Source organism: Physcomitrium patens, chromosome 16, assembly GCF_059467195.1.
Source record: "Physcomitrium patens ecotype Gransden chromosome 16, ASM5946719v1, whole genome shotgun sequence".
Taxonomy (NCBI): domain Eukaryota; kingdom Viridiplantae; phylum Streptophyta; class Bryopsida; order Funariales; family Funariaceae; genus Physcomitrium; species Physcomitrium patens.
In genome coordinates, this window is record NC_143425.1 from 5,864,035 (window position 1) to 5,890,000 (window position 25,966).

At 42.2% G+C, this 25,966-nt stretch overlaps 5 protein-coding genes across 23 annotated transcripts in view; 1 reads left to right on the forward strand and 4 right to left on the reverse strand.

Annotated features, from left to right (window-relative positions):
• Nucleotides 1-1,223: 1,223 nt before the first annotated feature.
• Nucleotides 1,224-4,916, reverse strand: LOC112293010 (protein EMSY-LIKE 3). Of its 2 annotated transcripts, none has more exons than XM_024542045.3 (2): nucleotides 4,777-4,916; nucleotides 1,224-4,184 (listed from the first exon to the last, which is right to left on the reverse strand). In XM_024542045.3, exon 2 carries the CDS (start codon nucleotides 4,056-4,058, stop codon nucleotides 2,409-2,411), a length of 1,650 nt encoding a protein of 549 aa, XP_024397813.3. In that variant the 5' UTR covers nucleotides 4,059-4,184; nucleotides 4,777-4,916; the 3' UTR covers nucleotides 1,224-2,408. The 2 variants fall into 2 exon arrangements, with proteins under 2 accessions (XP_024397813.3, XP_090112922.1); XM_090256796.1 differs by lacking the exon at nucleotides 4,777-4,916 and adding an exon at nucleotides 4,344-4,476.
• A 2,252-nt stretch (nucleotides 4,917-7,168) lies between these two features.
• Nucleotides 7,169-10,779, reverse strand: LOC112293884 (uncharacterized). The gene is made up of 5 exons (XM_024543833.3): nucleotides 10,190-10,779; nucleotides 9,467-9,645; nucleotides 8,497-8,850; nucleotides 7,866-7,999; nucleotides 7,169-7,622 (listed from the first exon to the last, which is right to left on the reverse strand). Exons 1-5 carry the CDS (start codon nucleotides 10,350-10,352, stop codon nucleotides 7,490-7,492), a joined length of 963 nt encoding a protein of 320 aa, XP_024399601.1. The 5' UTR covers nucleotides 10,353-10,779; the 3' UTR covers nucleotides 7,169-7,489.
• Nucleotides 10,780-12,901: 2,122 nt separating this feature from the next.
• Nucleotides 12,902-17,542, forward strand: LOC112293009 (protein EMSY-LIKE 3). 5 transcript variants are annotated; one of them, XM_090256806.1, is made up of 4 exons: nucleotides 12,902-13,333; nucleotides 13,926-16,159; nucleotides 16,753-16,863; nucleotides 17,055-17,542. In XM_090256806.1, exon 2 carries the CDS (start codon nucleotides 14,052-14,054, stop codon nucleotides 15,699-15,701), a length of 1,650 nt encoding a protein of 549 aa, XP_090112932.1. In that variant the 5' UTR covers nucleotides 12,902-13,333; nucleotides 13,926-14,051; the 3' UTR covers nucleotides 15,702-16,159; nucleotides 16,753-16,863; nucleotides 17,055-17,542. The 5 variants fall into 5 exon arrangements, with proteins under 5 accessions (XP_090112932.1, XP_090112931.1, XP_090112930.1 ...); XM_090256805.1 differs by having other exon boundaries at nucleotides 13,926-16,090; XM_090256804.1 differs by having other exon boundaries at nucleotides 16,753-17,542.
• LOC112293885 (F-box protein PP2-A13) lies at nucleotides 17,480-19,205 on the reverse strand. 2 transcript variants are annotated; one of them, XM_024543835.3, is made up of 4 exons: nucleotides 19,049-19,205; nucleotides 18,519-18,893; nucleotides 18,280-18,398; nucleotides 17,480-18,026 (listed from the first exon to the last, which is right to left on the reverse strand). In XM_024543835.3, exons 2-4 carry the CDS (start codon nucleotides 18,813-18,815, stop codon nucleotides 17,534-17,536), a joined length of 909 nt encoding a protein of 302 aa, XP_024399603.1. In that variant the 5' UTR covers nucleotides 18,816-18,893; nucleotides 19,049-19,205; the 3' UTR covers nucleotides 17,480-17,533. The 2 variants fall into 2 exon arrangements, with proteins under 2 accessions (XP_024399603.1, XP_090112933.1); XM_090256807.1 differs by lacking the exon at nucleotides 19,049-19,205 and having other exon boundaries at nucleotides 18,519-18,950.
• Nucleotides 19,206-20,867: 1,662 nt separating this feature from the next.
• The window catches only part of LOC112293655 (hyperosmolality-gated Ca2+ permeable channel 1.3), a 7,290-nt gene continuing 2,191 nt past the window's right edge, over nucleotides 20,868-25,966 (reverse strand). For 3 of the 13 annotated variants that reach the window (XM_073539785.2, XM_073539786.2, XM_090256797.1), the window contains 11 exons: nucleotides 25,893-25,966; nucleotides 25,543-25,644; nucleotides 25,298-25,414; nucleotides 24,917-24,997; nucleotides 24,374-24,714; nucleotides 24,005-24,253; nucleotides 23,330-23,654; nucleotides 22,688-22,996; nucleotides 22,341-22,553; nucleotides 21,392-21,503; nucleotides 20,868-21,251 (listed from right to left, as the gene is read on the reverse strand). The exon at nucleotides 25,893-25,966 is cut by the window's right edge and continues 62 nt beyond it. In XM_073539785.2, the coding sequence (XP_073395886.1) occupies nucleotides 21,052-21,251; nucleotides 21,392-21,503; nucleotides 22,341-22,553; nucleotides 22,688-22,996; nucleotides 23,330-23,654; nucleotides 24,005-24,253; nucleotides 24,374-24,714; nucleotides 24,917-24,997; nucleotides 25,298-25,414; nucleotides 25,543-25,644; nucleotides 25,893-25,966 (2,123 nt within the window). In that variant the 3' untranslated portion in view covers nucleotides 20,868-21,051. Of the gene's footprint in view, nucleotides 22,554-22,687; nucleotides 22,997-23,329; nucleotides 23,655-24,004; nucleotides 24,254-24,373; nucleotides 24,895-24,916; nucleotides 24,998-25,297; nucleotides 25,415-25,542; nucleotides 25,645-25,892 lie in introns of those variants that run through there. The other 10 variants (XM_073539788.2, XM_090256798.1, XM_073539787.2 and 7 more) reach the window with 10 other exon arrangements.

Sequence of the window (25,966 nt, forward strand, 5' to 3'; positions counted from 1 at the left end):
ATTGCGCACGATAATCCGACTCCACACCTTCTAATTTTCAGTCGGGAAGATCTTTTCATGGCTCGCTGGTGGAAGAGCTAAGGCTTTGTGTTGTGTCCCTCTGTCCTGCCGTTTTAATTCCTGCAGCCATGTTGGCAGTGGCTTAGCAATCTCCAAACAGTTTCTATATTACGGTCATATAAGTGATTCGATTCGAGGATCAACATGATGTCATTTCTCTAGAACTGTATCTTTTTTTTATTCACATGAGCAAAAGCTGCTGGAAAACCAAACCATGTTTGGTGCATAGATAATTCCAGGAGAAAGGCAACGGAAGCCTTGTAATTCATCTCCATAGTGGTTTCTCTTCCGTTTGATTAAATTATTTGGTGATATTCGGAGGAGTCGATGTCTGGTTCAAATTCCAAACATTGTAACCATAGAACTAAATAATTTAAGCATGGTAGTCCTGTTCGTACAGAAAGCTAACTGCTCTCTGTTACAAGGCTCAGAATCTTATTAGCTCATTTAGCTCGTCGAAAGATTCTGAGGACTTTCAGAGGCTATATCATAGAAGGCATTTGGACGTTAGTGGCAAATCTTAGTAGCTAACATCTTTAGAGACGCTGCCCACCAGAACATTTCCGATATGAGAAGCATCATCACGACAAATAAACATACACCATAGTTTACGTGGCGGGACATAGAAACTCAGCTACTTCCCTCGAGAGCAAGCTTTGCGTAGCACTCCCACTTTTCGGGGGTGAACTTCGATTTGAAAAATATCGCTCGATGCAGCACCGTCTGGTCATCCGAAGGTGATTAAACACTCATATTTTTTCACCATTACAATCTAGAGGACTATGCGTGGAACTTCGCGTAAAATATACCAAAGTTGCTGCACTGGGAATAGGATGTAAGCGGCTGCTGACAAATGCGTTGTTGCACAATCAGATTCTTCCAGTGCAACCTCGCACACAGCTGACCAATAAGGAACAATCTAGACATCGAAACAGGGAGTAAGGCTCACGTTGTGCCAATTGCTGAAAAAATGTGTCGAGGAATCAGAACATACACAGCACTTCCTCGCCACAAGTTACAAAACAGCAGACGTTAGGATACACCACATGGAATTTTTTAAAATTCTGACGAAACCATGCAAAATTCTTCCATATAAAAGAACGCCCCGATAACTCACACTTGCCAAACACAAACGGAAGGCTTCAGACAGAAGAACACACATGTTAACTAACGTCAAAAATGATTTTAGAGACAACGGAGCCTCGAATATAGACAGAAATTTGACATAGACGAGCGCCAAAGACACCTGTCCTGAATCAATCCAAATAACTACTGCAAGCACTTCGTCAAGCGTTCCTATTCTTGCTGAACGAGAATCCCCCCTGCACAGCATTTAGAGATAAAACAAAACACGGTGATTCCAGGCTGCATGCAAACATTATTCAAATCAACAAACTCAAACAGTGAATTGCAAGCCATGGATTACATGCCTAAAAAATAATTGTTCAGTAAAACGTACAAGATCATACCCAATGGGGATCATTTACACTTGCAAATATTTGACCGCCAACAGTACAAACCACCAATCAAAGGCAAATTCCCACATCAAGAATGCTACATACACAATCCCAAACAAGCAAATGCTTCCACTAATTGTTAGTCCTAACATACCCATCATCGCAAACATTACTATAACGACAAATAAACAAGATTATAAACGGGGCAGTGTCCCAACATATTGCAAAACAAACAGACAAGAAAAGCTGCAATCAATAACTCGGTTACCATGGCAATGTAACAGCAACAAAGTCCACAAGACCACGATATCTAATACCGAAGTAACAAAACAAAAAAACCTCCAAAAGCCCTATTACATCTAATGCAATACAAGTAGCAAGAAACCGACCACAACAACAAGCTGCGAACAGCAACTCTATATACAAAAGTCAAACCAATCCCAAAAAAGAGACAACGCCCCAAAAACAAATGACGATGAACACGGCCTCCCACGCCGATTACCTGCACTGCTCACCACCACACCGCACAACTTCCCCCTCGTCGTTATCACCATGTCCCACAATCACATACCCCAATGCTTCATCCCCCCCCCACCCCTCTGTACACCCATCCACTGCTGTAATATGCACCGTCGGTGGGGGCTCGCCACCCCGCACCTCTCATTTCATTACGCCATTTCTTTCTTTTCGAAAAAAGGTCTCACCCACGTAATGGAGCCAAAATACAAATACAAAAAGGGCACAAATCAACCTGGGCACAATCAAACCCCACGTCCCCACCAAGCCTGCACATATGTCACGCTGTCATATCTCCTCCTCGCTCGCTCGCTCGCTCTGCTGCGTCTGTCTGTCCTCCGTTCCTACTACCTCGCCTCCTGCTCCTACTACTCCCTACCTGTCGTCTTCCCCGTCCCCGTCCCCGTCGTCGTCTGACTTATCTAAATCCACGTCCGAGCCACCGCCTCCCCCCCTGCCTCCGCCGTTGCCCTCCGACCCCTCATGATCGTCTCTTCTGTCCCCACCCGTATCCTCCTCCTCGCTCTCCTCCTCTCGCCTGCCCCCACCCGTCTCTTGCACACTACGATGACCCCCCTTCTCTAGACCCACAGACTGAACGGGAGAGTCCACTACCTGAACTCTCTCCTCCTCACTCCCGCCGCCGCCGCCGCCGCCACCGCCGTCCCCGCTGAAGTCTGACACGATCGCCAGCGCCTTCCGCAGCATCTCCTCGTATTCCTTCGCCGCCCGCCTCCCGCTCTCCAGCTTCTCGAAGTCCTCCTCATGCTCCAGCGCGTCCATCTGCTTCACGAACGCCGCCGTGTCCGGGTACAGTATGTGCGTCCTCCGATCGCCCTTCTCCGTCCCGTTCCTGTCCGCCTCCACCGCACCCCCGCCGCCAACTCCACCTCCTCCTCTCCACCCTCGAGACTGCGGCGTCGCTGCCATCGCGCCCTTCTCGTGCGAAGCCCCCGACCCCGGCGGCCTCCCCCTCTGCCCGCTCCCCTTCGGCCTTCCCACCACGCCCCCGTATCCCCCCCGACCCCGCTTCACCCCCCGCCCCGCGCCCCGCTCCGCCGGGATCAGCGGCGGCACCTTCCCCTCCAAAATCATCACCGGGTCCGCCCGCGAGTCCAGCCACTGCACGTCGTTCTTGTCCATCCCCTTCAGGTCCACCCACTCGAAGCTCTCGTCCGGAGTCCCGCTGTCGTACGCCAGACAATGCAGCATCTCCTCCCTGTTGAAGTCCACCACCACCGCCTCGTAGTGTATGTTGTCGTCCGGCCACCGTATCCGCAGCCTCCGCCCCACCCACGCCTCCACGCGCGAGTCCGTCGACGGCCCTGCGCCCTTGTGGTTGCTCCATGGTGCCGCCCCCCTCCCGCCCCCCAGCCCCCCTGCTGCTCCTCCTCGCCCTACCCCGCCACCTCCACCTCCACCTCCACCCCCCGCCGCCCCCCTCCCCGGCACCCCGCCCGCCTCCGTCACGCCTTTGCTCCGCGACTTCTTCCCGCTCGACGGCCCTCGTCCCCCTGACGCCGACGGCAGCGCCAAGTGCGGTGCCGCCTTCAGCAAGGGAGCGGGCGGAGGCAGAATCGGTCCCGCGTGCCCTACCTTCTGCTTCTTCCTGTTCTGCGACACCGAGGGACTCGGCGACGGCTCCCGATGATGCGCAACCATTCCAGGATCCTCCCCTGTCTGCCTCCACGTCCGTATCCTCTGCAGTGTCTCGTCCTGCCCCACCTTCCCCAGCATCTCCCTGTGCTGCTCATCCGCCACCCGAAGCTCCTTCCTCATGTCCGACATCAGCCCCTCCTTTGACCATGTGATCACCTCCGATTGCGCGCTGAATGCCCGAAGCAGAGACAGATACGCATCCAGCTCTAGCTGCCGGATCTGCAGCTCGATGTGGAACGAGCTCGACGGCTTCCCGTTCCCGCTCGGCCGACCCTTCGCACGGGCCACCCCCGACGACCGCATCACCTGCGTCGGAGGGAGGTCGTCATCGTCGGTCCCATCGCTGTCCGACTGGTTGTACACCATTATGCCACCTCCTCCCCGACCTCACTCACCTCACCTCCTTGCGTCCACCTGCAATCCCCCGCAGCGCCCTCGATCGCTCACTCACTCACCGGGACCCCTCACCGCACGCGACAACACCATCAAACCCTGAAACACACATCACACCACCTGTGAGCACCACTCGCTGCGCCACGTCCTCCGAACCGGCGACCCTCATGCCCCGCCCAAATTCCCATCCCCCATACTCTCTCCGTCGTCTCCCGCTCACAAATTCCTAATGCAATTCCTCCTGAATCCTGATCGTACCCGACCCTTCATAACTCCACCATCGGCCCCTTTCTCCCCCCGACCACACCGCCGCGACCGCGTTCTGCTACTCCCTTGCCATTGCCGTCCCACGCCCGATCTCCCAGAAATCACTGCAACCTCACACCCTCATACACCTTCCTGTCGCACTCAAACATCTACCGCCTACCACAGCCGCTGCCTCGTACCCCGCTTTCACGACACCCACATGTTCCGGGTCGTCCCCGCAAAGTGTACATACACAACAACCAGCACAAACGCGCAGAACACGAAAAAGGAAGAAAGAAAAAACGCCCTCAGCTAACCAGTGCTGCGAAACATGCACCAAAACGCATATCCTTGGAAACTCCGCCTCCAAACTCTTCTTTTCTGCAAGCTAGCCCGAGAGAAACCAAAAGAGAAGGACAAAAATGTGAGGCCTAGGGTTTCGTACCTCTAACGATCGTCACCATTCCGGAGCGCCACGGACCCCGTGCCCGCCTGCTGCTCACAGCTATTGCCAGCAAAGCATTCAACACAGTATAGAGGCTCCGGGCCAGAGCGACTACCGAGCTCAATCCAGTCGTGGTGTACACGGAGCCGTCCAGCAGAGTGTGTCTGCTAAGCCTGCCTCGAGGACGCGAAATGCACAGACCTATGTTAAACGCTCTTTCCGGAGCGCAGAAGAACGGGAGCTAGTGCGCGAGAGCGAGATGAGCGTCGTCGAGCTGTGCAATTGTAACGCGCCGTGGTGTGGACACATGGTGTGGGATGTCTGTCTCGCCGTTGCAGGTGGTGTTGGTGGTGGTACCCTTTTCCTGATCTCGAGCTCCGATGGCGGAGCTTCCCTGTTTCCTTCGAGCCTTGTCCCGCGTCTTTCCTCCCTCGCTCTGAAGCTGGCCAACACTTTCTTTCCTGAATCTCTGAGGTCACCCACTCGCGCATTTCCCAGTGCGTCGCTCTGCCATTACCATCGGCTTTGTTTGAATGAATGTCGTCCAACAAAACACTTACTTCGTTTGATGGTTTTCGTCGCGCGTGACACACCACGTACTTCCGCGAATTTTGATTCATCAGCTGGTATTCACAGGGTATCGTCATTGATGTGTACGTATATATATATTCTAAGAGAGAGGTTGTACTTTTGATTCAAAAAAAAATCAAATAAATCTATCATAATAAATTATTTTAATCATCACATTTGAATTTTAGTGTGAAGTAATGTTTTTGAGGATACCAAAAATACAATTTCCTTCATACTCTTTTAAAAACCAAATTCTTTAATATATAGATATGTATAGTTACTTAAAAAACATAATAAATAAGCCCATACCAATCTTCTTAATTTCTTCTAAAACTACACTTACAAGAGATTTTTAAATTAAATTATTTAATTAATAATATTTTATTTTAGTTATTATTTGAGTAAATAACTCTATTGCACCTATGAAACATATGATGAGATTGAATTACATTGAATTAGCAATAATTAAATATTGTGGTTCACATAAGTAGAAGAAAATATTAAAATGATCAATCCATTTACTAAATCAATTCACCCTATCATAACCATCATTTGAGAAATAGATCATCTTTATAATCCATTGTTACAATCATGTCCTTCATCCCAACCCCTCTTATTGCTAATCCACACTCCCCTTGTTTCCAACCTTCACCATCTTGGTCCTCCCTCTTTATTCATTTTCCTTTGTTAAGAGCTCTCATCCAAACCCTCATTTTATCCACAATAGGGTAGGCCAAATTTGTAAATGGGTGGGTCATTTTAACTTTTTCTTATATATATATATATATATATATACACACACACACGAAGAGAGAGATACAGACACCAAAGATTGTCTTTGATATTTATTGACAATCATCATATATATGTACGTTTTGTATAAAATTAAAGTTACTACAAAAATTAAGATAATGGCTTTTCTTTGTGGAGTGTGTGCACCTAACAATTCCCTCCATTTATTTTTAACTTTTGAAGATTGTTCTTGTTGTGTCAATTACATCTAGATGACCACATAAAGTAAAAGCCATTATATCTTAAATGTTTCAAACACGTTGTGCACAGTTCTGGAAGAAGAATTATATTTAAGCTTACATTATGGATTTGAACATTGTCTGCATTTCAAATAATATCTTTTAATGCTTGATATAAATGTACACACGCGATTTGCCTTGATTTTTCTCAGCACATGTTAAAAGATTATGTTATTGTTATCATCTAGGCGTCTAAAATAGCTTTGTAGAACAACTCTCTCCTATTCCAAAACCTAAGTGCTACTGTTTATACAACGCAATCTAATTCTAATCAATTCAAAATTATTACTTTGGCCACAACTGCCAAATGTAAAATTTACTGATGAACCAGAAACTTTTAACTCGGTCTTGTCTGATGCACACTATACTTGAAGTTCCAAAGAAGAAGATTTAATTACAAATAATACAATACAATCAATGGGCTATTTACACTTCTGCTAGTTATACTGTCTACTTAACAGAGCATAGATAGTACTCAATACGAATATAATTGCACAAACATCCTACTCATTTATTTCATACCCAGGTTGTAGAACATAAGAATTTCGTTCATCGATTAATACCTACATGAGGTTGGTTGTTTCGACCAGACAATATTCTTTCGGGTTAAAAATTCTCGCGACACAATCTTGAGAACAAATAGGTTGTGTAAAACCAGAGTTGAAGAAACGCTCTAATTCTTGTTGGCGTTTAACCTTCGCTTTGGGCAGCCAGTCATGAGACAAAGTTATTTCATGTTTTCATAAATTGAAATACTTCATTCGCTGCTGAGCACACACAATCCCGAGGCATGGAGCAACTTGAGAACCTTGCTTCGAATACTGAATGAACGCCCACAAATGTCCACCAAACCGAACTACGAGATGTGACTTTTTTTAGCGTAAGAATCATGAGAAACAGAACGAAATTTACTCATCTAAGCAAATTGCAAGGTGGCTGCACCACTGCTCGTCTACAAATCGCATGTTCGAACTCCATCCTCTAAGGAAAGCTAGAGATCAGGCATGGAACGAACGTATGACCTAAACTCATCTCCAGTTAATTACTGCAACATGATGGTACGTCTGATGAAAACATGATACTGTCGGTGCTGTGAAGGTTACCAGCATGGTTCACACATTCATTGTAGCTAGCTGCGAGGCAAGTTCCCTGTATTTATCTGGGCTGTGCTCTTCTGCATAGTGTGCCACAAAGTCTCCATCTTCATACTTATCCAGATCCTGTGTAACTGGACTATTCATGTACCTGCAGACAGCTATCAAAACTTCTGAGACAATGTCCTCTGGCATATTCCGTAAACAACGGTCCTGAGAGAAACAAGCGTGCTTGGTCTTCCATAAAGTCACCCAACAATACACTAAATGCACTTACTAATGCATTATGAAATACATAAGTGCTGCAACAAGTAAAACGATTCAGAGACTACACGTGGAGAGTAATTTATACACGCAATCAAGAAATAGTACTCGTAGGATTAAAGCACAAAACCTGAATGGAATTATGGCAACATGTTCATTGAACTCGTCAGCATTCTTCATGCGATACAGCATCACTTCATCACGCTCCAAATTCTTTTGAAACATGGAGGATTGGTAGAATTTGTGCACAGATTCCAAGAATCCCTGCTCAAGCCACAGTGGCCCATCATTGAATCTACGCAGAGTAGCTACGAATAATCATCCAATCGAACAGATCTCTTTGGAAGTGAAAATCTCAAGCATCAAGATCCATCTCTAGTCCACATTACAACCGATCACTAACATGAGGCGCACGCACATACATGTGTATATAATACCTTACTTCCATGGTGATAGGGTGCAGAATCCGAGTCATTAGAGGTTCTACAGTTCTAGTACGCAAGCTGTGTGACTGATGCTTTTTCTTTTAATATTGCCTCCACTGCATTAAATTTGTATAATCTTCAACTAACTATTTCCAAGTTATTGAAGGGAAGAAGTTACAACAGTTCAAGAACACACACCAATAAATCACTTACCTTGATGCTGGAGGAACATAACTGTATCAACCAATTCTAACGTGGACCGATAAGAACTTATCATCGACTATTTTAAAAATTAAAATCCACAATTAAAAAGCTAAAGAAATTGAAGAGACCCACCTTGATCCACGGGGTGTTGCGCATAATGTAAACACCAGTGTTTATAAACGACTTTGGAGTGGCTTCGCTCTGCCTGTCCTGCTGAAAATCGTTTGTGTATATAGCGTCTTTATCTTTCAAATCATAAACTTCTAGCTCAAGGATACTCTCTATCCTTATAGTATTGTTTCGGATGATTGCATCTGCATCCATAGCGACCACGATGTCGGTAAAGCTTAACAACAACATCATCGCTTTCACCTTCGTCCACGCCGGAGGGCGGGAAGATTCCAAGGTAGTTGATACTTCACAGTATCTGTATCCGTGAATTGATGCGTATGACAACCGATTTCTCCGCAACTGCACCAGATAAGCCTGCCATCATGGTATCAACCCTGCTGCCAAAGTCAGCGGCCCATAAGACCTACGAACTCTAATCGTCTTCAACAGGATAGGCACATCCACAAATCTACTCAGCTTGATTCTTTGGCAATCGAGATCCTGCAACTTTTTGATATTCAGTTACTTCAATTCCACCACTACGCTAAAACTTTCTCGCTCTCTGTTTCTCTCGCTGTCGCTCTAGCAACTAAACCATACATAATGTATGCGTAGGCGTCATTGCCACCGCTTTCAACTGGACGTAGAAAGGAAGGAGTAATTTTTCGCCAAATAAAGAGAACTGCGCCTTTAAACTGTCCCCTACCAAAAACACGCACTTCTCAAGATGCCGCACAAATTAGAATTAGCTGTACATTTTCCTGACAACCGTGACTTGATTGGTAATGTCTGAATTGAATCTGTAAGGTCTTTTCAATTAATAAATAAATAAATTAAAAACTTTAAAAATGACTGTTTCTGGTAGATAAAATCTTAAGGTGTAAACTGTGATTTGGACCAGAATCTGCTGGATGCGAAATAAACTGCACAATGTCAATCTCTTTGTTAAATTACGTAAGCATGTTCTTGATGAAAGTACCGGAGTAAATACCTTTGGGAGGTCTATGGTCACAGTTAAGATGGTGACATTGCCTAGACCAAAACATAGAGAGTTCGGCTTCTCTATCCAGCGCCGCTGCTCTTGCTCTGCTCGTGTGATAGGGCTTAACACAATAGTTGTTGTGTTGTGTACTAACGAATCGAGTCCTGGGGGCGCCTCTTCATCTGAATCTGCAAGTCCACTCAGCTAATTATGCCTTCAGGAATTTCAAAGGCGCGTATTCATGGACGACGGATAGATCCAAGAGATCATTCCAAGAAAGCGCCTGAGTAGAAACAATTGCATAACAGAGGCGAAAATTGTTTCTCAAGGAATCGCTTCGAATAAAGATTCCTCTGTATGTGCAAAGCGAAAATAAGTGCATTTCCCGAACGGGTCTCCGTTGGTTTAAATACATGTCAAAGAGAAATCAAATTCGCTGGCGGAGTGCGAAGCCAACAGTCCCTAATCCTCAGCCATTTTCTACGTCTCTCTCATGTATTAGATCAGAAACAAATGGGCAGCTACAACTGAGAAGAAAGTATTCGATAGAGGCCTTAGAGCAGTACATTTTCCAACGAGCGTCTGAACCATTAGTCACTATACAACTGGTCAGATCTGTCACGAAAAAGACTTCACGCATCTACAAAAACACGCGCGACACGTAAATACGTCACGTACATAGCTAAAGCATTGTATGCAGATGCAAGAATCTCACAATAGACGGAAATGTACCAGAGCTGGAAATCGGAGGCGCGGAGCGGAAATGAGCAAGCACAGCATACATTGCGGCCAAGAACGACACGGCGTAGAGCACCTTGTAGCAAAACCGCGCCCATCTCATAGCTGTCGTCCGCCTGACCCTGCTAGAGGCAGACCACGACTTCGGAGATCCCATCACCGCTTATTTTCTCCCTCACCTTCTTCACAAGCCTCTGCACATCCACTCCATCCCGTCCTCGCAGTTTACAAACTCCGCGCCATGTCTACGCCCGAGCTATTCACACCCGAAACAAACACCGCTTCCCGTAGGCGCAGTAACACCACGCCTGCACCACACCTACACCCGGCCCTCAAGCGGATGCTCTTTCAACCAGATCCGTCAACAACCATCACACACCTCCCAGAATAACCTCAATCCAAAAAAAGGAAGAAAAACTATGTTGAATGAACGGATTTTCCAGCAACCAGAATCTTAAACCTATTCCCGAAGCCCCGAGAAGGCTGTCCTCCACGACGCCGCACGCGGAGCTCTGCCTCAGAGCTTCGCACCACTGTGCGCGCCTCCGAGAAGGTCACACGCAGTGTCCACTGTGACATCGATCGGCAGCTCTCTTAGCCCCGATGGTATGCTTTCCGGGCTGTTATGTATGTATTACGAGGACGAGGAGGAGGAGAGCTGAATTAGAGTTGTCGCGATCATCCAAACCCCCGCCTCCTCTTCCTCCTGGTTTCTCTTTGCGCAGACGACGATCGTTCTGTCCGGAACAATCGTGGTATCATCAACCCACGGGACGAAAGCCTCCGCCTTCAAGCCTCCTCCGTGGAGGAATCGTGCGTCCGACTCTCATCCGTTCGTATTTCATCCATTTTGTATTTCATCCGCCCATGTTTCATTCGTCAACCTTCGCAACTTTTTACTTTATGATTTCCCCACTTTAGCTTAAATTTCAATACTTAAAGTAACATTAGACTTCAAAGAAAACCTTAAGAAGTGAATTTTTTTTATTCTCTATTTACTTCCTCTCGTGTGACATGAGATGAAAAGCGTTGTAAATGTTTGACCAATACGTAAACATTACATACAATTATTCCACTCCCCCAAACTTAACAGTGAAAAAATTACCCTAAACATATATATATATATATATATATATAAGGATTAAATTAGTTATTAGTTATTTTTTTGTAGTTTCAAACTGAAAAATAAAATTATCAACTACAACATGCTTCTTTTTAACTGGAGTTACTGCCTTAATTAAAGTAGGAAATTAACATGAATATTTTCATTTAACATTGTTTGCTATCAAACCATATTTTCATATGGAGAAGAGTGTATAGGATAATTAAAATGTATCAGCAAATATTATACACTATGAAGATTAGATTACAAGTTTAAAGTAACTTCAAAGCAAGCAAAACTTAATTTTGCAATAAATATAAAGAAGAGGAAACAAAACACACTAAAAACCATATTGTCTGGAACTGTTATTTAATAAATTGCTTCATGTTTAAAATCGTCTTTAATAGAAAACGAACAATTAATTTGATATTTTCCAATTAAACTTGTGTATTACAGCATCTTAAATAAAATGTCAACTTTTTAAACTGTGTAATACATTAAAATGATGTGATGTATTTAATGTAAAAATCAGCCAAAAGCTGTTAAACAATTTAATGTCTCGTGTACATTTGTATATGCATATTATATCAAGTAATTTAAAGCTTGTATAATGTATGCATGAACGCCCCATAATGACACAATTAATATATCATGTTAATGATATTAATGAAATTCCATATATTCTAGATTAGAACGAGTAAAGACTTATTCAAAATATATAATTCTGTGATTTGCAAAAAATGGTATTTAGATAAAATTAATTGATGAATACTTGGTTCAGTTTCTTTGATCCTGCAAAAATTTGTGAAAAAAGACTGATTGTGCATACATGGTACGTAGATTATACCAAGCATTATGCACAAAAATCGTTTTGAAGCAAATACTCTATCAAGATATTTTGGCAAATATTCCAAATATGCATGTAAAGGTACACAAGTTGTAGAAGTTACCATGAGCTCTGAAATAAATTATTTACGCATTCAAACAAACGAAATAAGTATTATCGCCTAATTTATTCATGTGTTTATTTACACTTTACACTTATCAAATACAATAGAAAAGAACAACCTGACGTTGCTAACACTTATTTAACAATCCTTTGCATTTGAACACTCTTCAAACAATCAACAGTGCAATCTCAATTAAATTTTCCAGTATACTCAGCAACAGTGCAGATAGGTTATGTCGAACTCTTTCTCCAATACAATACGAGGAACGTATTATACAGGCAATAGTACGAAAACAATCACATGGCAAACCACATTAAATTCATGCATACGACCCGACTTCATAGATGCAAATATGAAGCATAACAAACATCTAAATACAAACATATATAAATATATATTTGTAAACCATGCTCATTCAGAAAATGGTTAGAAAGCGGCAATTTAAAGACGGGTACCTGAAAGCGCCGACGAGGGGGGCGAACATGGTTTCACTTCCAAACGAAGACAGAATCCATTCTCATCCACGAAAAACCCCTCAACAGCGACTCAAATCATCAAATGGATGAATGTGGAACCCGGAAACACGCGTGCTACGCAAACCGGCAAACCGGTAACCACCCTCTCCACTCGAAAGAGCTTTACAAACAGCAACAGAGGGAGGGAAGAAGGGCGGGATGCGCAGGAGGAGGAGGACGAGACGAGGTCCGAGAGAGAGCGAGCTGGAAAAGGAGCAACAATGGCGGACCAGCCCGGCGCTGCGACGCACGTTTTGCGACATCGTCTGCAATGCTGCTCTGCCCTAGCCATCACCGTCACCCTTAGCTTTCTACCTCGGTGTGATGGTAGCAGCACTTGGATTTCTTAGGATCATCTACAACCACTACGAACGAACGACCTCCCGCTATCTGCAGTTCCGCCGTAGCTCTGCGCTGTGAGTTTTTCCCTGCGCTCCATGAGTGGGTTGTGCTCGGCGTTCGTTCTCAAGAGGAGCCCCTTGCTCTGTGTTCGATGCTTTGCTGGCGCTAGCTGTGAGCAGCAGGCGGGCACGGGGTCCGTGGCGCTCCGGAGTGGTGACGATCTTTGGAGGTACGAAACCCTAGGCCTCACATTTTTGTCCTTCTCTTTTGGTTTCTCTCGGGCTAGCTTGCAGAAAAGAAGAGTTTGGAGGCGGAGTTTCCAAGGATGTGCGTTTTGGTGCATGTTTCGCAGCACTGGTTAGCTGAGGGCGTTTTTTCTTTCTTCTTTTTTCGTGTTCTGCGCGTTTGTGCTGGTTGTTGTGTATGTACACTTTGCGGGGACGACCCGGAACATGTGGGTGTCGTGAAAGCGGGGTACGAGGCAGCGGCTGTGGTAGGCGGTAGATGTTTGAGTGCGACAGGAAGGTGTATGAGGGTGTGAGGTTGCAGTGATTTCTGGGAGATCGGGCGTGGGACGGCAATGGCAAGGGAGTAGCAGAACGCGGTCGCGGCGGTGTGGTCGGGGGGAGAAAGGGGCCGATGGTGGAGTTATGAAGGGTCGGGTACGATCAGGATTCAGGAGGAATTGCATTAGGAATTTGTGAGCGGGAGACGACGGAGAGAGTATGGGGGATGGGAATTTGGGCGGGGCATGAGGGTCGCCGGTTCGGAGGACGTGGCGCAGCGAGTGGTGCTCACAGGTGGTGTGATGTGTGTTTCAGGGTTTGATGGTGTTGTCGCGTGCGGTGAGGGGTCCCGGTGAGTGAGTGAGCGATCGAGGGCGCTGCGGGGGATTGCAGGTGGACGCAAGGAGGTGAGGTGAGTGAGGTCGGGGAGGAGGTGGCATAATGGTGTACAACCAGTCGGACAGCGATGGGACCGACGATGACGACCTCCCTCCGACGCAGGTGATGCGGTCGTCGGGGGTGGCCCGTGCGAAGGGTCGGCCGAGCGGGAACGGGAAGCCGTCGAGCTCGTTCCACATCGAGCAGCAGATCCGGCAGCTAGAGCTGGATGCGTATCTGTCTCTGCTTCGGGCATTCAGCGCGCAATCGGAGGTGATCACATGGTCAAAGGAGGGGCTGATGTCGGACATGAGGAAGGAGCTTCGGGTGGCGGATGAGCAGCACAGGGAGATGCTGGGGAAGGTGGGGCAGGACGAGACACTGCAGAGGATACGGACGTGGAGGCAGACAGGGGAGGATCCTGGAATGGTTGCGCATCATCGGGAGCCGTCGCCGAGTCCCTCGGTGTCGCAGAACAGGAAGAAGCAGAAGGTAGGGCACGCGGGACCGATTCTGCCTCCGCCCGCTCCCTTGCTGAAGGCGGCACCGCACTTGGCGCTGCCGTCGGCGTCAGGGGGACGAGGGCCGTCGAGCGGGAAGAAGTCGCGGAGCAAAGGCGTGACGGAGGCGGGCGGGGTGCCGGGGAGGGGGGCGGCGGGGGGTGGAGGTGGAGGTGGAGGTGGCGGGGTAGGGCGAGGAGGAGCAGCAGGGGGGCTGGGGGGCGGGAGGGGGGCGGCACCATGGAGCAACCACAAGGGCGCAGGGCCGTCGACGGACTCGCGCGTGGAGGCGTGGGTGGGGCGGAGGCTGCGGATACGGTGGCCGGACGACAACATACACTACGAGGCGGTGGTGGTGGACTTCAACAGGGAGGAGATGCTGCATTGTCTGGCGTACGACAGCGGGACTCCGGACGAGAGCTTCGAGTGGGTGGACCTGAAGGGGATGGACAAGAACGACGTGCAGTGGCTGGACTCGCGGGCGGACCCGGTGATGATTTTGGAGGGGAAGGTGCCGCCGCTGATCCCGGCGGAGCGGGGCGCGGGGCGGGGGGTGAAGCGGGGTCGGGGGGGATACGGGGGCGTGGTGGGAAGGCCGAAGGGGAGCGGGCAGAGGGGGAGGCCGCCGGGGTCGGGGGCTTCGCACGAGAAGGGCGCGATGGCAGCGACGCCGCAGTCTCGAGGGTGGAGAGGAGGAGGTGGAGTTGGCGGCGGGGGTGCGGTGGAGGCGGACAGGAACGGGACGGAGAAGGGCGATCGGAGGACGCACATACTGTACCCGGACACGGCGGCGTTCGTGAAGCAGATGGACGCGCTGGAGCATGAGGAGGACTTCGAGAAGCTGGAGAGCGGGAGGCGGGCGGCGAAGGAATACGAGGAGATGCTGCGGAAGGCGCTGGCGATCGTGTCAGACTTCAGCGGGGACGGCGGTGGCGGCGGCGGCGGCGGCGGGAGTGAGGAGGAGAGAGTTCAGGTAGTGGACTCTCCCGTTCAGTCTGTGGGTCTAGAGAAGGGGGGTCATCGTAGTGTGCAAGAGACGGGTGGGGGCAGGCGAGAGGAGGAGAGCGAGGAGGAGGATACGGGTGGGGACAGAAGAGACGATCATGAGGGGTCGGAGGGCAACGGCGGAGGCAGGGGGGGAGGCGGTGGCTCGGACGTGGATTTAGATAAGTCAGACGACGACGGGGACGGGGACGGGGAAGACGACAGGTAGGGAGTAGTAGGAGCAGGAGGCGAGGTAGTAGGAACGGAGGACAGACAGACGCAGCAGAGCGAGCGAGCGAGCGAGGAGGAGATATGACAGCGTGACATATGTGCAGGCTTGGTGGGGACGTGGGGTTTGATTGTGCCCAGGTTGATTTGTGCCCTTTTTGTATTTGTATTTTGGCTCCATTACGTGGGTGAGACCTTTTTTCGAAAAGAAAGAAATGGCGTAATGAAATGAGAGGTGCGGGGTGGCGAGCCCCCACCGACGGTGCATATTACAGCAGTGGATGGGTGTACAGAGGGGTGGGGGGGGGATGAAGCATTGGGGTATGTGATTGTGGGACATGGTGATAACGACGAGGGGGAAGTTGTGCGGTGTGGTGGTGAGCAGTGCAGGTAATCGGCGTGGGAGGCCGTGTTCCCACCGTCCTTGGTGGAGAGGAGCTTTTTATGGTTTTTCTGAGTGTATGTGGTGAAATCCTTGGTGTGGATTTCGTGTGTGTTCGATTTCGAGGTGGTCGCGATGATTTTTTAAATGAATTCGTTTTTGATGTTTTGAATGTTTGTTAGGTAAGATGTGGGATATGTCTCTTATTCTACTACTGAATATCATGTTTTCACTGCGCATGGTTTGTTTTGGCGTTTGTCTCTGGGATGTTATTTTCTTTTTATTGTTTTGATGATGGTCCTTTGGAAGGATGATTTTTTTTTTTTTTTTTTTTTTTTTTTTAGTTGTTTGGCTGGTGAACTTGATATTTTATGGTCATTTCCATGTCGATATGTTCGCTGCTGAGATTGATGGCGCAGGTTCTACCTCTTTTTGAATTTTGTACACATTAGCTGTCGGTTGATGGTCTAGTCTTTTGGTATCGTCCTTGTCAATTATGTTTCCCTGCCATGCTCATGTACAGGCTTTACTTGTTTAATTCGTGGATTGTTTTCCGAATTATGTTGACTTTTGTATCGTTGATTATTTTCATTGCTGTTATATGAGCCTTGCTTATTGGAATAGGAGGGTGTTATATACATTAATTCTGGGAAAATGTATGATTACACAGCATTTGTGGAGGTGATTTTTCGGGAGAAAGCCCTTTTGGGTACGAGGACCCTTTGACAGTCCCATGGGGGTTTACTTTCAGGCAGCAAGTGCTTTGTCTGGTTACTCATGCGTACGAATTTCTGTTTCCTTCAGTTTGCGTAGCTGTCATTGTTTCTAAATTTGTTTGTATTTTTTGAATTTAGATTATGTTTTACTCTTTTCGAATTTTTAATCATCTCTGCGGGATTGTATTCCAGTCTATCTTTTTGGTGATTGTATTCTCTCTGAGGCAGTTGCTTAGGGCCAGTTGATTTTTTGTAGTGGCGCTGCAGATTTTTCTGCTTTTCATTAGTTGGAGGGCTCGTTAAGATAAGGCGTCTGAGCGTCGAAGTTTAAACTTTTGTCAACTCCTCTCGCGAGGCTTAGGTACCAAGAGTGTTCAGTTATTGATAATTTCTCCACTGTAAGAGATGAAAACTGGCGGTGACGGTCATCTGCATAACGACCTTTCATGAAATAAGGGTTTATTTGTGGGAATTGAGCAAAGGACCACGAAGATGTGCAATTTGTGTGAAGAAACTATTTTGCGGGTGGGACAATGGTGCGAGTTGGTCAAGGAAGAGGAAAAGAGTCTCTGTGGCTGGTTACTCCCAAAGTGCGATCAAGCCTTTCGAAAGCCACAGAAGGTTTGGAAATCGAGGGCAGTTAGGATGGGTGTTTACAAGGCGGTCTGTGAAAGCTGTAAATTCCACGAATCTATAACAACTTGCATTCATTTTTTAAGTGATAAGCTAAACTAGTTAACAATATTCTGGAATGTCTTGTTGACATCGCATCTGCTCAGCTTCGTGTACTGTCTGTTCATCGTCATTCACACGTGTTGCTGCCTTCAGATTTGTTGGGCGGATGACAGCGCCGTCCAAGCAAATGCCATACTTCCAGTAGAGCTTCTCAATAGCTACCATTGCAAATCTGACTGCACAATTTTTCTCGTCACTTCCAACAGTAAACTCCCCGACGTCGTATTCCACCCAACCATCGTCCAATTGCCGTTTTGTCGGTACTCTAAACCCAGGCACTTCTCCTGGTAACTCAGTCAAATAGCACTTACTCTCGATGTGTTGCAACCCGTCCTTTGAGAGAGTGAAGTGTACGGGTTCTGATTCCCAACTATACGCCTCCACCAGAAACAAGCGCCATGAAAGCGTGTAATCCCCCGGCGGAAGTGAACACTGAATTTCCCCTTTCACTTCGAACCAGCACACAGATTCCAATTGTGCGACCTCTGGAAACCTGCTTCAATCATTCCAATAGAGAAGCAAACATGAGAAGCAAACATGAGAAGCAAAAAACTACAAATGCCGACTGCAAATGAAGCGCAAAGCACTGAATGAATGTTCCAGTGCATGCTAAGCTTGGATAAGCAAGCTGCTAAAAATATACGTCGTTATTCGAACTCTACACTCGGCTGTTGCATTAAGTAACCTCACATCTACACAAAGAATCACTTCCATGGTGTGGTAGCTTGAAGGTAGGATGCACTGACAAGGAATCTTCTTTAGTTGTAAGTTTCCAATAACGTAAATCATTGCCCCAGGTGATGTCAAGCCCCCTTGCTCCAATACCCAAGCATGCCCCTCCGGTATTGCGGTCTAACCAGAAACCCTAGTCACGGGAAAGAGACGGGATTAGGAGGTAAACGATTACGACCAGGTTTAGAAGCGGGGGGGGAAAAAAATAGCTCCAAGACCTGGAAAGCAAGCAACAAAAGGAAATGCGGCACACCTTCGTGCTGTTTGCAAATAACGAGAATTGGCAGAGATGGAAGTAGAATTCTCTCAGGTCTCTAAATCTTGTCGCATCAAACGCCGGATCAAGTGCCGCCAATTGCTCGTACCTTGGAGGCAGCATCTTCTCCCAAACAAAGTTCCATTTAGAAGCCTCACGAAAGGAGCGGCACACGTACGCCGCTATCTCAACCTCTCGAGGAGTCAAGAACGAGAGGATGGTACCTAAGCAATTCAAAGGGAGCTGGTCGAGCCCGCCTTCCGATGAGTTCGAAGCTTGGAGATTATCACCCATGACGAGATCGATCGGTCCTCCCTTCACTCACCAACACCGCCCTCCACACCCGCCACCGCACGAATCAAGCTGGAAACTCTGCAAACGATCAAAAACACGGCAATTCTATCTCACTTCTTCTTCACGACAGCTTCAGGTTCTTCCCTCGTAGCGATCTCACCGCGAATTGCTTTTGTACACACTTCTATCGCACCGTCGAGGATATTATTAGAAATCACACACGGTGCGCGTACCGATAATTGAGCGTCTGCAAGACCCACGCACACACACCCAGTAACGCAACGACGCCATGAAGAAGATTTTGCGACAAAGTCTACTGCAGCCAAGCATAAAAATCTAAAGGCTCGTGCGAAAGCACCACATGGGCTCCCAAAACCCTAAAAAGATATCTGGTACTATATCGTTGGCAATGTTGATATATTATCATAACAATTTGATAGTGTAATAAAGTCTTTTAAAATACAATTAAAGCACTACAAAGTGAAAGGAATTACATGTGACCCACTATGAATAGAAATTAAACGTGGTCGTGACATGTGTTTGAGTGATCATTGGAACAAAGGTCAATATTGATGTGAATGACAATATCATCCACTATAGTAGAAGAAAATAAATAAATAAATATGGTTGATTATTTTGAGTTGTATATGGTAAATAAAAGCTTATTAGAACATTTAATATGAATTTTGCATTGTTGTGATTTCATATCATGGATGTGTGATATGTGTGGGTGTGGAAGTTAAGGTGTGTATTAGTGCATAGATTGCGAGTTCATATGGTAGAGTGTATGTTGATGTAAATTGATATGAAAGTAGTTTTATTTGTAGATATTGTGTATGGATTTGGATTATTAGTAGGTTATAATTTACCAAAATATATTATGAAATGTAATAGTTAATATTTTATGAGATTGTTTATTTACTAAGGTATTTCTCAATTCACTTATCCAAAGTTGAATTGTTTCACAGACATAATGTTATGATTTGAGAAAGATCTCCATTGTTATTTATTTATTTATTTATTTATTTATTATTTCAAATTACTTCTATATTACTTGGATAATCTTTAAAATTTGTTATGAGAATGAAATTTTGTATAGCTAATTACATTATCACTTTGAAGACTAAGTTGAGCTCTATATTTGTTTTCAGATATTTTTGTTCAACAACAAAAAAAAATCTTATTTTCTGTGGCTTATAATGCACATAGTTGCTAAATTTCTTTAAAATTTTGAAAATTTCTTCAAGTTGTTTTCTTTTTTTCTTTGAAATTATTCAACAACAAAATTGCAAGTTCTGATATAGATTATAACATAGAATGAGTGGAGTTACAAGTAATAAAGATATAAAAAAGAAAATCGTCATAATAATAACTTTAATGGTTTTAGGTACCATTTGAACTTTTGAATGGAAATAAGATAGAAAAACACTAAAATCATATATATACTTGTATATATATATATATATATATATATTTTTTTTATGTCTAAAAGTAAATAAAATTAAAACTATATAAAAAAATACAACAGTTGGAATTGGCTACTTTGGTGTATGAATGCATATATATGTATATATATATATATATACATATACATATACATACATATACAAACTCAAAAACATACATATTTTTCATTGTTATGCACAACAGTGAAAATTGTTTGCTTTCTTTTTTAGCCTAAAAACATTCGAATAAGTAGATAGAAAAAAATAATGCTTATTTTAAATTTTAATAAAAACGATTGAATGCATTATAGTTATTAATGCCAATGATAAAAATAAAAATAAAAAATCAACTTTTAAACTTGGAAATGTGTATATATTTATTTTAAAAGAAAATTAAATAAGGTATTTATAAATATTAATAATGTCTGTTTGACGTTGAGAGTTTGGAGTTAAAAAAGGTACACTTCTTTAAAAACACATATAATCATAATATATATATATATATATATATATATATATATATTTTAACCTTAAGAAAGTGATAACATTTAAAAATAACCTTAAAGAACAAAAATGCCTACATTATACGTTCAAAAACGAGAAAGAATGTTAAAAATGAAAACAGATATTTAATAAATATGTATTAAGTTATATACATATTTACAAAGAATCACTTGTTCCATACTATTCTATTTACATATAAATAACCGTTGAATATAGTTGAAAGTCAAATGAAACTAAACGAACTGTGCATGCTGACCACGTTTATTTATTTGATTATTTTATTGCTTTCATATTTTTCTTTTCAAAGGCTTTTCATAATTAGGTAAAACTCTTGTTATTCTTGGTATTGGTTGATAACTTTGTATTATTTCATTTGGTTGTGTATTTGGTTGTATTATTTCATTTGGTTCATATATTTCTTGAACTATGTTTTGAATTGTTGAGTTTAGTTCTTCTATTTGCAATGACGTGGAAGCACTTGCATTATCTACAATAATTTCAAATTCTTCATGTGATACTTGATTTTTTTTTTCATTTATTTAATAATTACAATATGTTTAGAAGAATTACTACTTTGTATTAATATATTATCTATATTTGGATCAACATTTGACAGAATGTCTTTACTTGAGGAAACTGTAGTTCTTGAATCAAATGTACTCAGATTTTCTGATTTATTTTCAAATATTGAAAGTGAAACATCCATGTTTTTCATTTGCACAAAAGATGCATCATCTTCCTATTTAATCAGGATTTTGAAATATTCAATATTTTGTCATTTGTTGCAACAAGCATTAAGAATAATAGTTGATTAGATGTTAATTGATAGCCTGATTAATTTCTTTCTTACTTTATTATTTATTTAATTATTTGTGTTTTTTACTGAGTGTTTTAACAAGATTACTTTATAGTTTTCAAATATATATATATACATATATGTTCTCTAATATAACAAAAATTTAAGTTGATCTAGTTATAATTTGAATTGTGATTTATACATATCTGTTTTTACTGTCAAAAATAAAGTTTGTAATAAATAAAATGCGTTTAGAAATTATAAATTATCAAATTTAGTTGTAAAATCAAATTTTGATATTTACAACAGCAATGTCAGTGCATAATAATGTATATGCCTTCATTTATGCTTGTGGATACAACGTAATCATCAAGAGATGAGGATGGAATTTAAATATATAATGAGTAATAAATATGTCAATTTTGGTGCAAAAATCATACAACAAAACACCAATTTATACTCCACTTTTATATTACTAACAGCATAATAAAATTGAAATATAAGCCTAGACATACTAATTTTCCAATTTATTTTGTAGGTTATTAAGTTTTTTTTATCATGAGTGGAACAAAACCTCAAATTAAACATTCATTGCCGTGATATGTTTGGATAGAAGTAAAAATACACTACATGCCTATTTGCATGAAGTGACAAATACTATGGACTTAGTAATTTTAAACATTCAATATTTTTATCATATCAAGGAAATAATTACACATTATTTTTAGTTAAATTTATTCAAGAGATGAATTTGTTGTTGCAAACAAACGTGCCCTCTACCATGTTGGGAATGTCAACTGTGTTGTCCAACATCTCATTTTTGTGTTTTTGGGGTTTGGTCTGAATTTTTGTGGGCAGTTGAGTTTCTTTTCTAATCTCTTGTAGAACCCTTTCATCCAAAAAATCTGGATGTTTGTAGGAATTTTGGATAAATTCTGACATGTTGAAGTTGGGATCTCTAGTTCTATCATCCATGTCTTTTTTACTTGCATGCTGCACAATTTAGAATCATATGTTTTGTGTATGAATGTGTATATATATATATATATATATATATATCTACACACATTCTTCATATGTTCAATATAAGCTTCAAATGAATATTTATGTAATAGCATGATATTTACCTCCAAAGGGAATTTTAGGAAGCATGGTTCAAATCGGGTTTTACAATATCGGTGAAAAATATATGTAAATATTGGCAAAGCAACAACAAAAGGTGTGGAACTCATTGCTTGTTGGCAAAATTTCAAAGCCTTTTCTTTTAGTGAATCGTCATCACTGACATGTATAGTTTTAAATGTAATGGGTCCTTGAACAAGAAATAATCCAATCAACATTAATTGTTCAATGTAAAGTGCAACTATGATTCGTCCATGAACAAAAGGCCAAAATGACCCCGCACTTTCATAGGCGGCCTCATAAACATGGATCACCTAAGTATAATGTTTGACACAATGCTTTATACCATACAATACTAATTAAGAAAACACCAATTTATTAAATTGTAAATATGGCCACTTAACAAGTTTGAATTTTTAAAAATTGAATATCAAAACTAATCACTTTATTACTTCTTAAGAAACAAAACATTTATCAATAGAGACTTCATCATGTTGGAACTTTAGAATGTGTTGTGTTATAATATACAATGATAATTATTATTTCATTATTACAAAAGATACAATAGTTTTAAACACACACAAAAAACAAAAAAACAAAACAAACAAGCAATGGTGGGACAATTGTAATAGAATTGTGGAGTATACCTGATGCCGGTAAACAACATAATTTATGGCAAATGTTACAACAACAAACGGTAATATAATGGGAGTTATAACTGAATATACTAATCCCATGAGAAAATAGAGTTGGAGTTGTGCCAAGTTGACGTAATATATAATAGGACCTGGATCCATAGCCCGAACCTTGTCCATCTCAGTATGAACAAAAAATGCATTCTGTATGTGGTAGGACAACAAACCCCACGGACGCAAAATTTCTGATGCGGCCCCAGCCCAACCATCCACCATGATAAACGTTATGAAAAATGTTGCTTTCATGGGAATCGTATATGCGAGAGTTTTCAAAAACCTATTCAATTCAATGCCCACAAAGTATTTTGTTTAAAGATTTGAGTGTCTCCTCACCTTTGTCTATCTTGTCTTTTTAAATTTCTTCAAAATGTTGGAGTTTAAGAAAAGTAACATATATATATATATATATATATATTCATAGATGAAAATTTGAAATTTTCTAGATTGCTATTTTTTTTTATTATTTTTTTTTTTTTTGTATTAAGAATGTTATGCAGAGTAATCATATGGTTGAATTTGATGATGTGGTATTTTTATTTTATTTTTATTTTTATTTTATTTTATTTTTTCAATGTAGTTTCTTAATAAAAAGAAGAGAAAAAAAAAAAAAAGTAAATGAAAACTCACTGAACAACAGATGATGAATTTAAGAAGGATTGAAGTTGTTCCAATGCAGACCCTGTAAGCATGCTTCCAAAAAACACATTAACCACCATGAAATAATAATATTTCATTGCTCCTTGCTGATCAAGTCTAGAAAAGGAAGAATGGCCTTCAAAGATTGTTAAACCTCGAACCATATATGGCACCAACTTCATAAAAAACTTCAAAATGACTCCGGGTAAATATCCTTGAACAAATGATGCAAAATACGTTCTAAAAGATCCATCAACCTCCCCCAGTATTTCATTTTTAGAACAAGTTGTAAAACATAAATGATTTCATATACACATGTATTACATATGCACATGATCAAGATAGGTTGGTAATATATACATTTTGAGTACTTTCTCAAGTTGAGGAAATTGAGTCCGAAGCCCTTGAATGCTTGCAAATGATTGCACAATTGTGATTGGAATCATGAAACAAAACACCAACACAAACAAACAAATGCCCACACACACCCTTCGGCAAGCCAACTTGATGTACGGAATAGCCAAGTTTGGCCAATAGATGTCACGGGGCTCGGGAGCCCACGCTGTGATCCACTTGGTGGGATCAAAGCTTTGTTGGGTTTGCGCACAAACTGCCGCTCCCCATCGAGTCTTGAATGACACAAATGCGGATGGCATGGTGCTTGATGCGTCTTGAAGAACCGCCACTCTTTCAAGTTCTGCCTATTGTTACATTTAAAAGTAAACTAATTGATTAAATATATTTGCTCTATATTTCATCTAATAGTTGTTTTAGTTTTTTGGCTCTTTGGTATGATTTCATGTTTGATTCATTTGAAGTTTTGGGTTGTTTTGTTTGGTTTTTGCTAGCATTTTGACTGAATGTATGGCATGGGCTTCAATTTATTGGGTGCTGGCTTGATACCTTTTTGTTTAATTTTTCAATCTTGGTGGTGTATAGATTTATGGCATCAACCATTGTTCCACACATTCCACATCCATAACGCTGTAAACACACGGCATTAAAAGATGGGAGATCAACTACCCATACATTGATAAATATCAAATAGAAATTATTTTAAAATGAATGCATGATATGTATTATGTAACACATAAGTTCTGAATTTTTTTAATGAGTTTAAAATAATAAAATAATAAATAAAACGGAAATGAAAATTGAAATATAATTGTTTTTGTTTTTGTTGTTGTTGTTTTTTTTTTTTTTATTATTATTATTTTTTATTATTATTTTTTTTTTATAAAGTATTAAAAATAATGACAACATCATTTTTTTGAGGTGTTGCACCCTTGTCATTGGTCTCTCATTTGATGCCTTAAATCTCAAATGCCAATATGATAACCAGTTTTCTTTGTTTTTTCGTCTTTTGACAATATTAGCCAAACGGTTTGCATTGTAGACTAGCTGCCTATCATGCATACAATAAACTAAAATTATTAAACATGAATCAAAGGTTGAAATTAATACAAAATAAAAGAGAATAAGTATAGTTGTGTATATACATGTGTATATCTATATCTATATATATGCACCTGGTGAGAAAGATAAAAATCAGGATGATTTGCTCGGAAGTATTTTTGGACTTGAATATTTATAGATTCTACAGTTGATTTAGGGACTTGATGAACAAGTACCTACATTTGTTCATATGTGATTATAGTAGACTTCTGTTAATTTGTATTTTAAAACTTGTAGAAAAAAACAATGATCTTCCTACTTTCATAATCAAATTAATTTAATTTTCATTATCATTTTCAATCCAAGTGATGTTATTTATGATTTTATTACAAAATAAAATATGCTATTTTTTTCAAGAATATGCATCATCAAAATAAAATGCTGGTAAAAAGCTGGTAGATTTAAATGTTGTTAAATTTGTCACCGTGAACTGATTTGCTTGTCGACGAGCACTGCGTAGAAATTCCAATCTCATAAGTGATATTGTTTTATACTCAT

What these genes read in the sequence shown, in the direction of transcription:
- LOC112293010 (XM_024542045.3), bottom strand. Translation starts at nt 4,058, where the DNA reads ATGGTGTACAACCAGTCGGACAGCGATGGGACCGACGATGACGACCTC.
- LOC112293884 (XM_024543833.3), bottom strand. Translation starts at nt 10,352, where the DNA reads ATGGGATCTCCGAAGTCGTGGTCTGCCTCTAGCAGGGTCAGGCGGACG. An exon ending in GCCTCCGATTTCCAGCTCTG is followed by an intron (nt 9,646 to 10,189) that starts GTACATTTCCGT and finishes GTGGACTTGCAG; the next exon opens with ATTCAGATGAAGAGGCGCCC. An exon ending in GCAACACCCCGTGGATCAAG is followed by an intron (nt 8,000 to 8,496) that starts GTGGGTCTCTTC and finishes TGGCTTGAGCAG; the next exon opens with GGATTCTTGGAATCTGTGCA.
- LOC112293009 (XM_090256804.1), top strand. Translation starts at nt 14,052, where the DNA reads ATGGTGTACAACCAGTCGGACAGCGATGGGACCGACGATGACGACCTC.
- LOC112293885 (XM_024543835.3), bottom strand. Translation starts at nt 18,815, where the DNA reads ATGGGTGATAATCTCCAAGCTTCGAACTCATCGGAAGGCGGGCTCGAC. An exon ending in TATTTGCAAACAGCACGAAG is followed by an intron (nt 18,399 to 18,518) that starts GTGTGCCGCATT and finishes TCCCGTGACTAG; the next exon opens with GGTTTCTGGTTAGACCGCAA. An exon ending in ACAACTAAAGAAGATTCCTT is followed by an intron (nt 18,027 to 18,279) that starts GTCAGTGCATCC and finishes TGATTGAAGCAG; the next exon opens with GTTTCCAGAGGTCGCACAAT.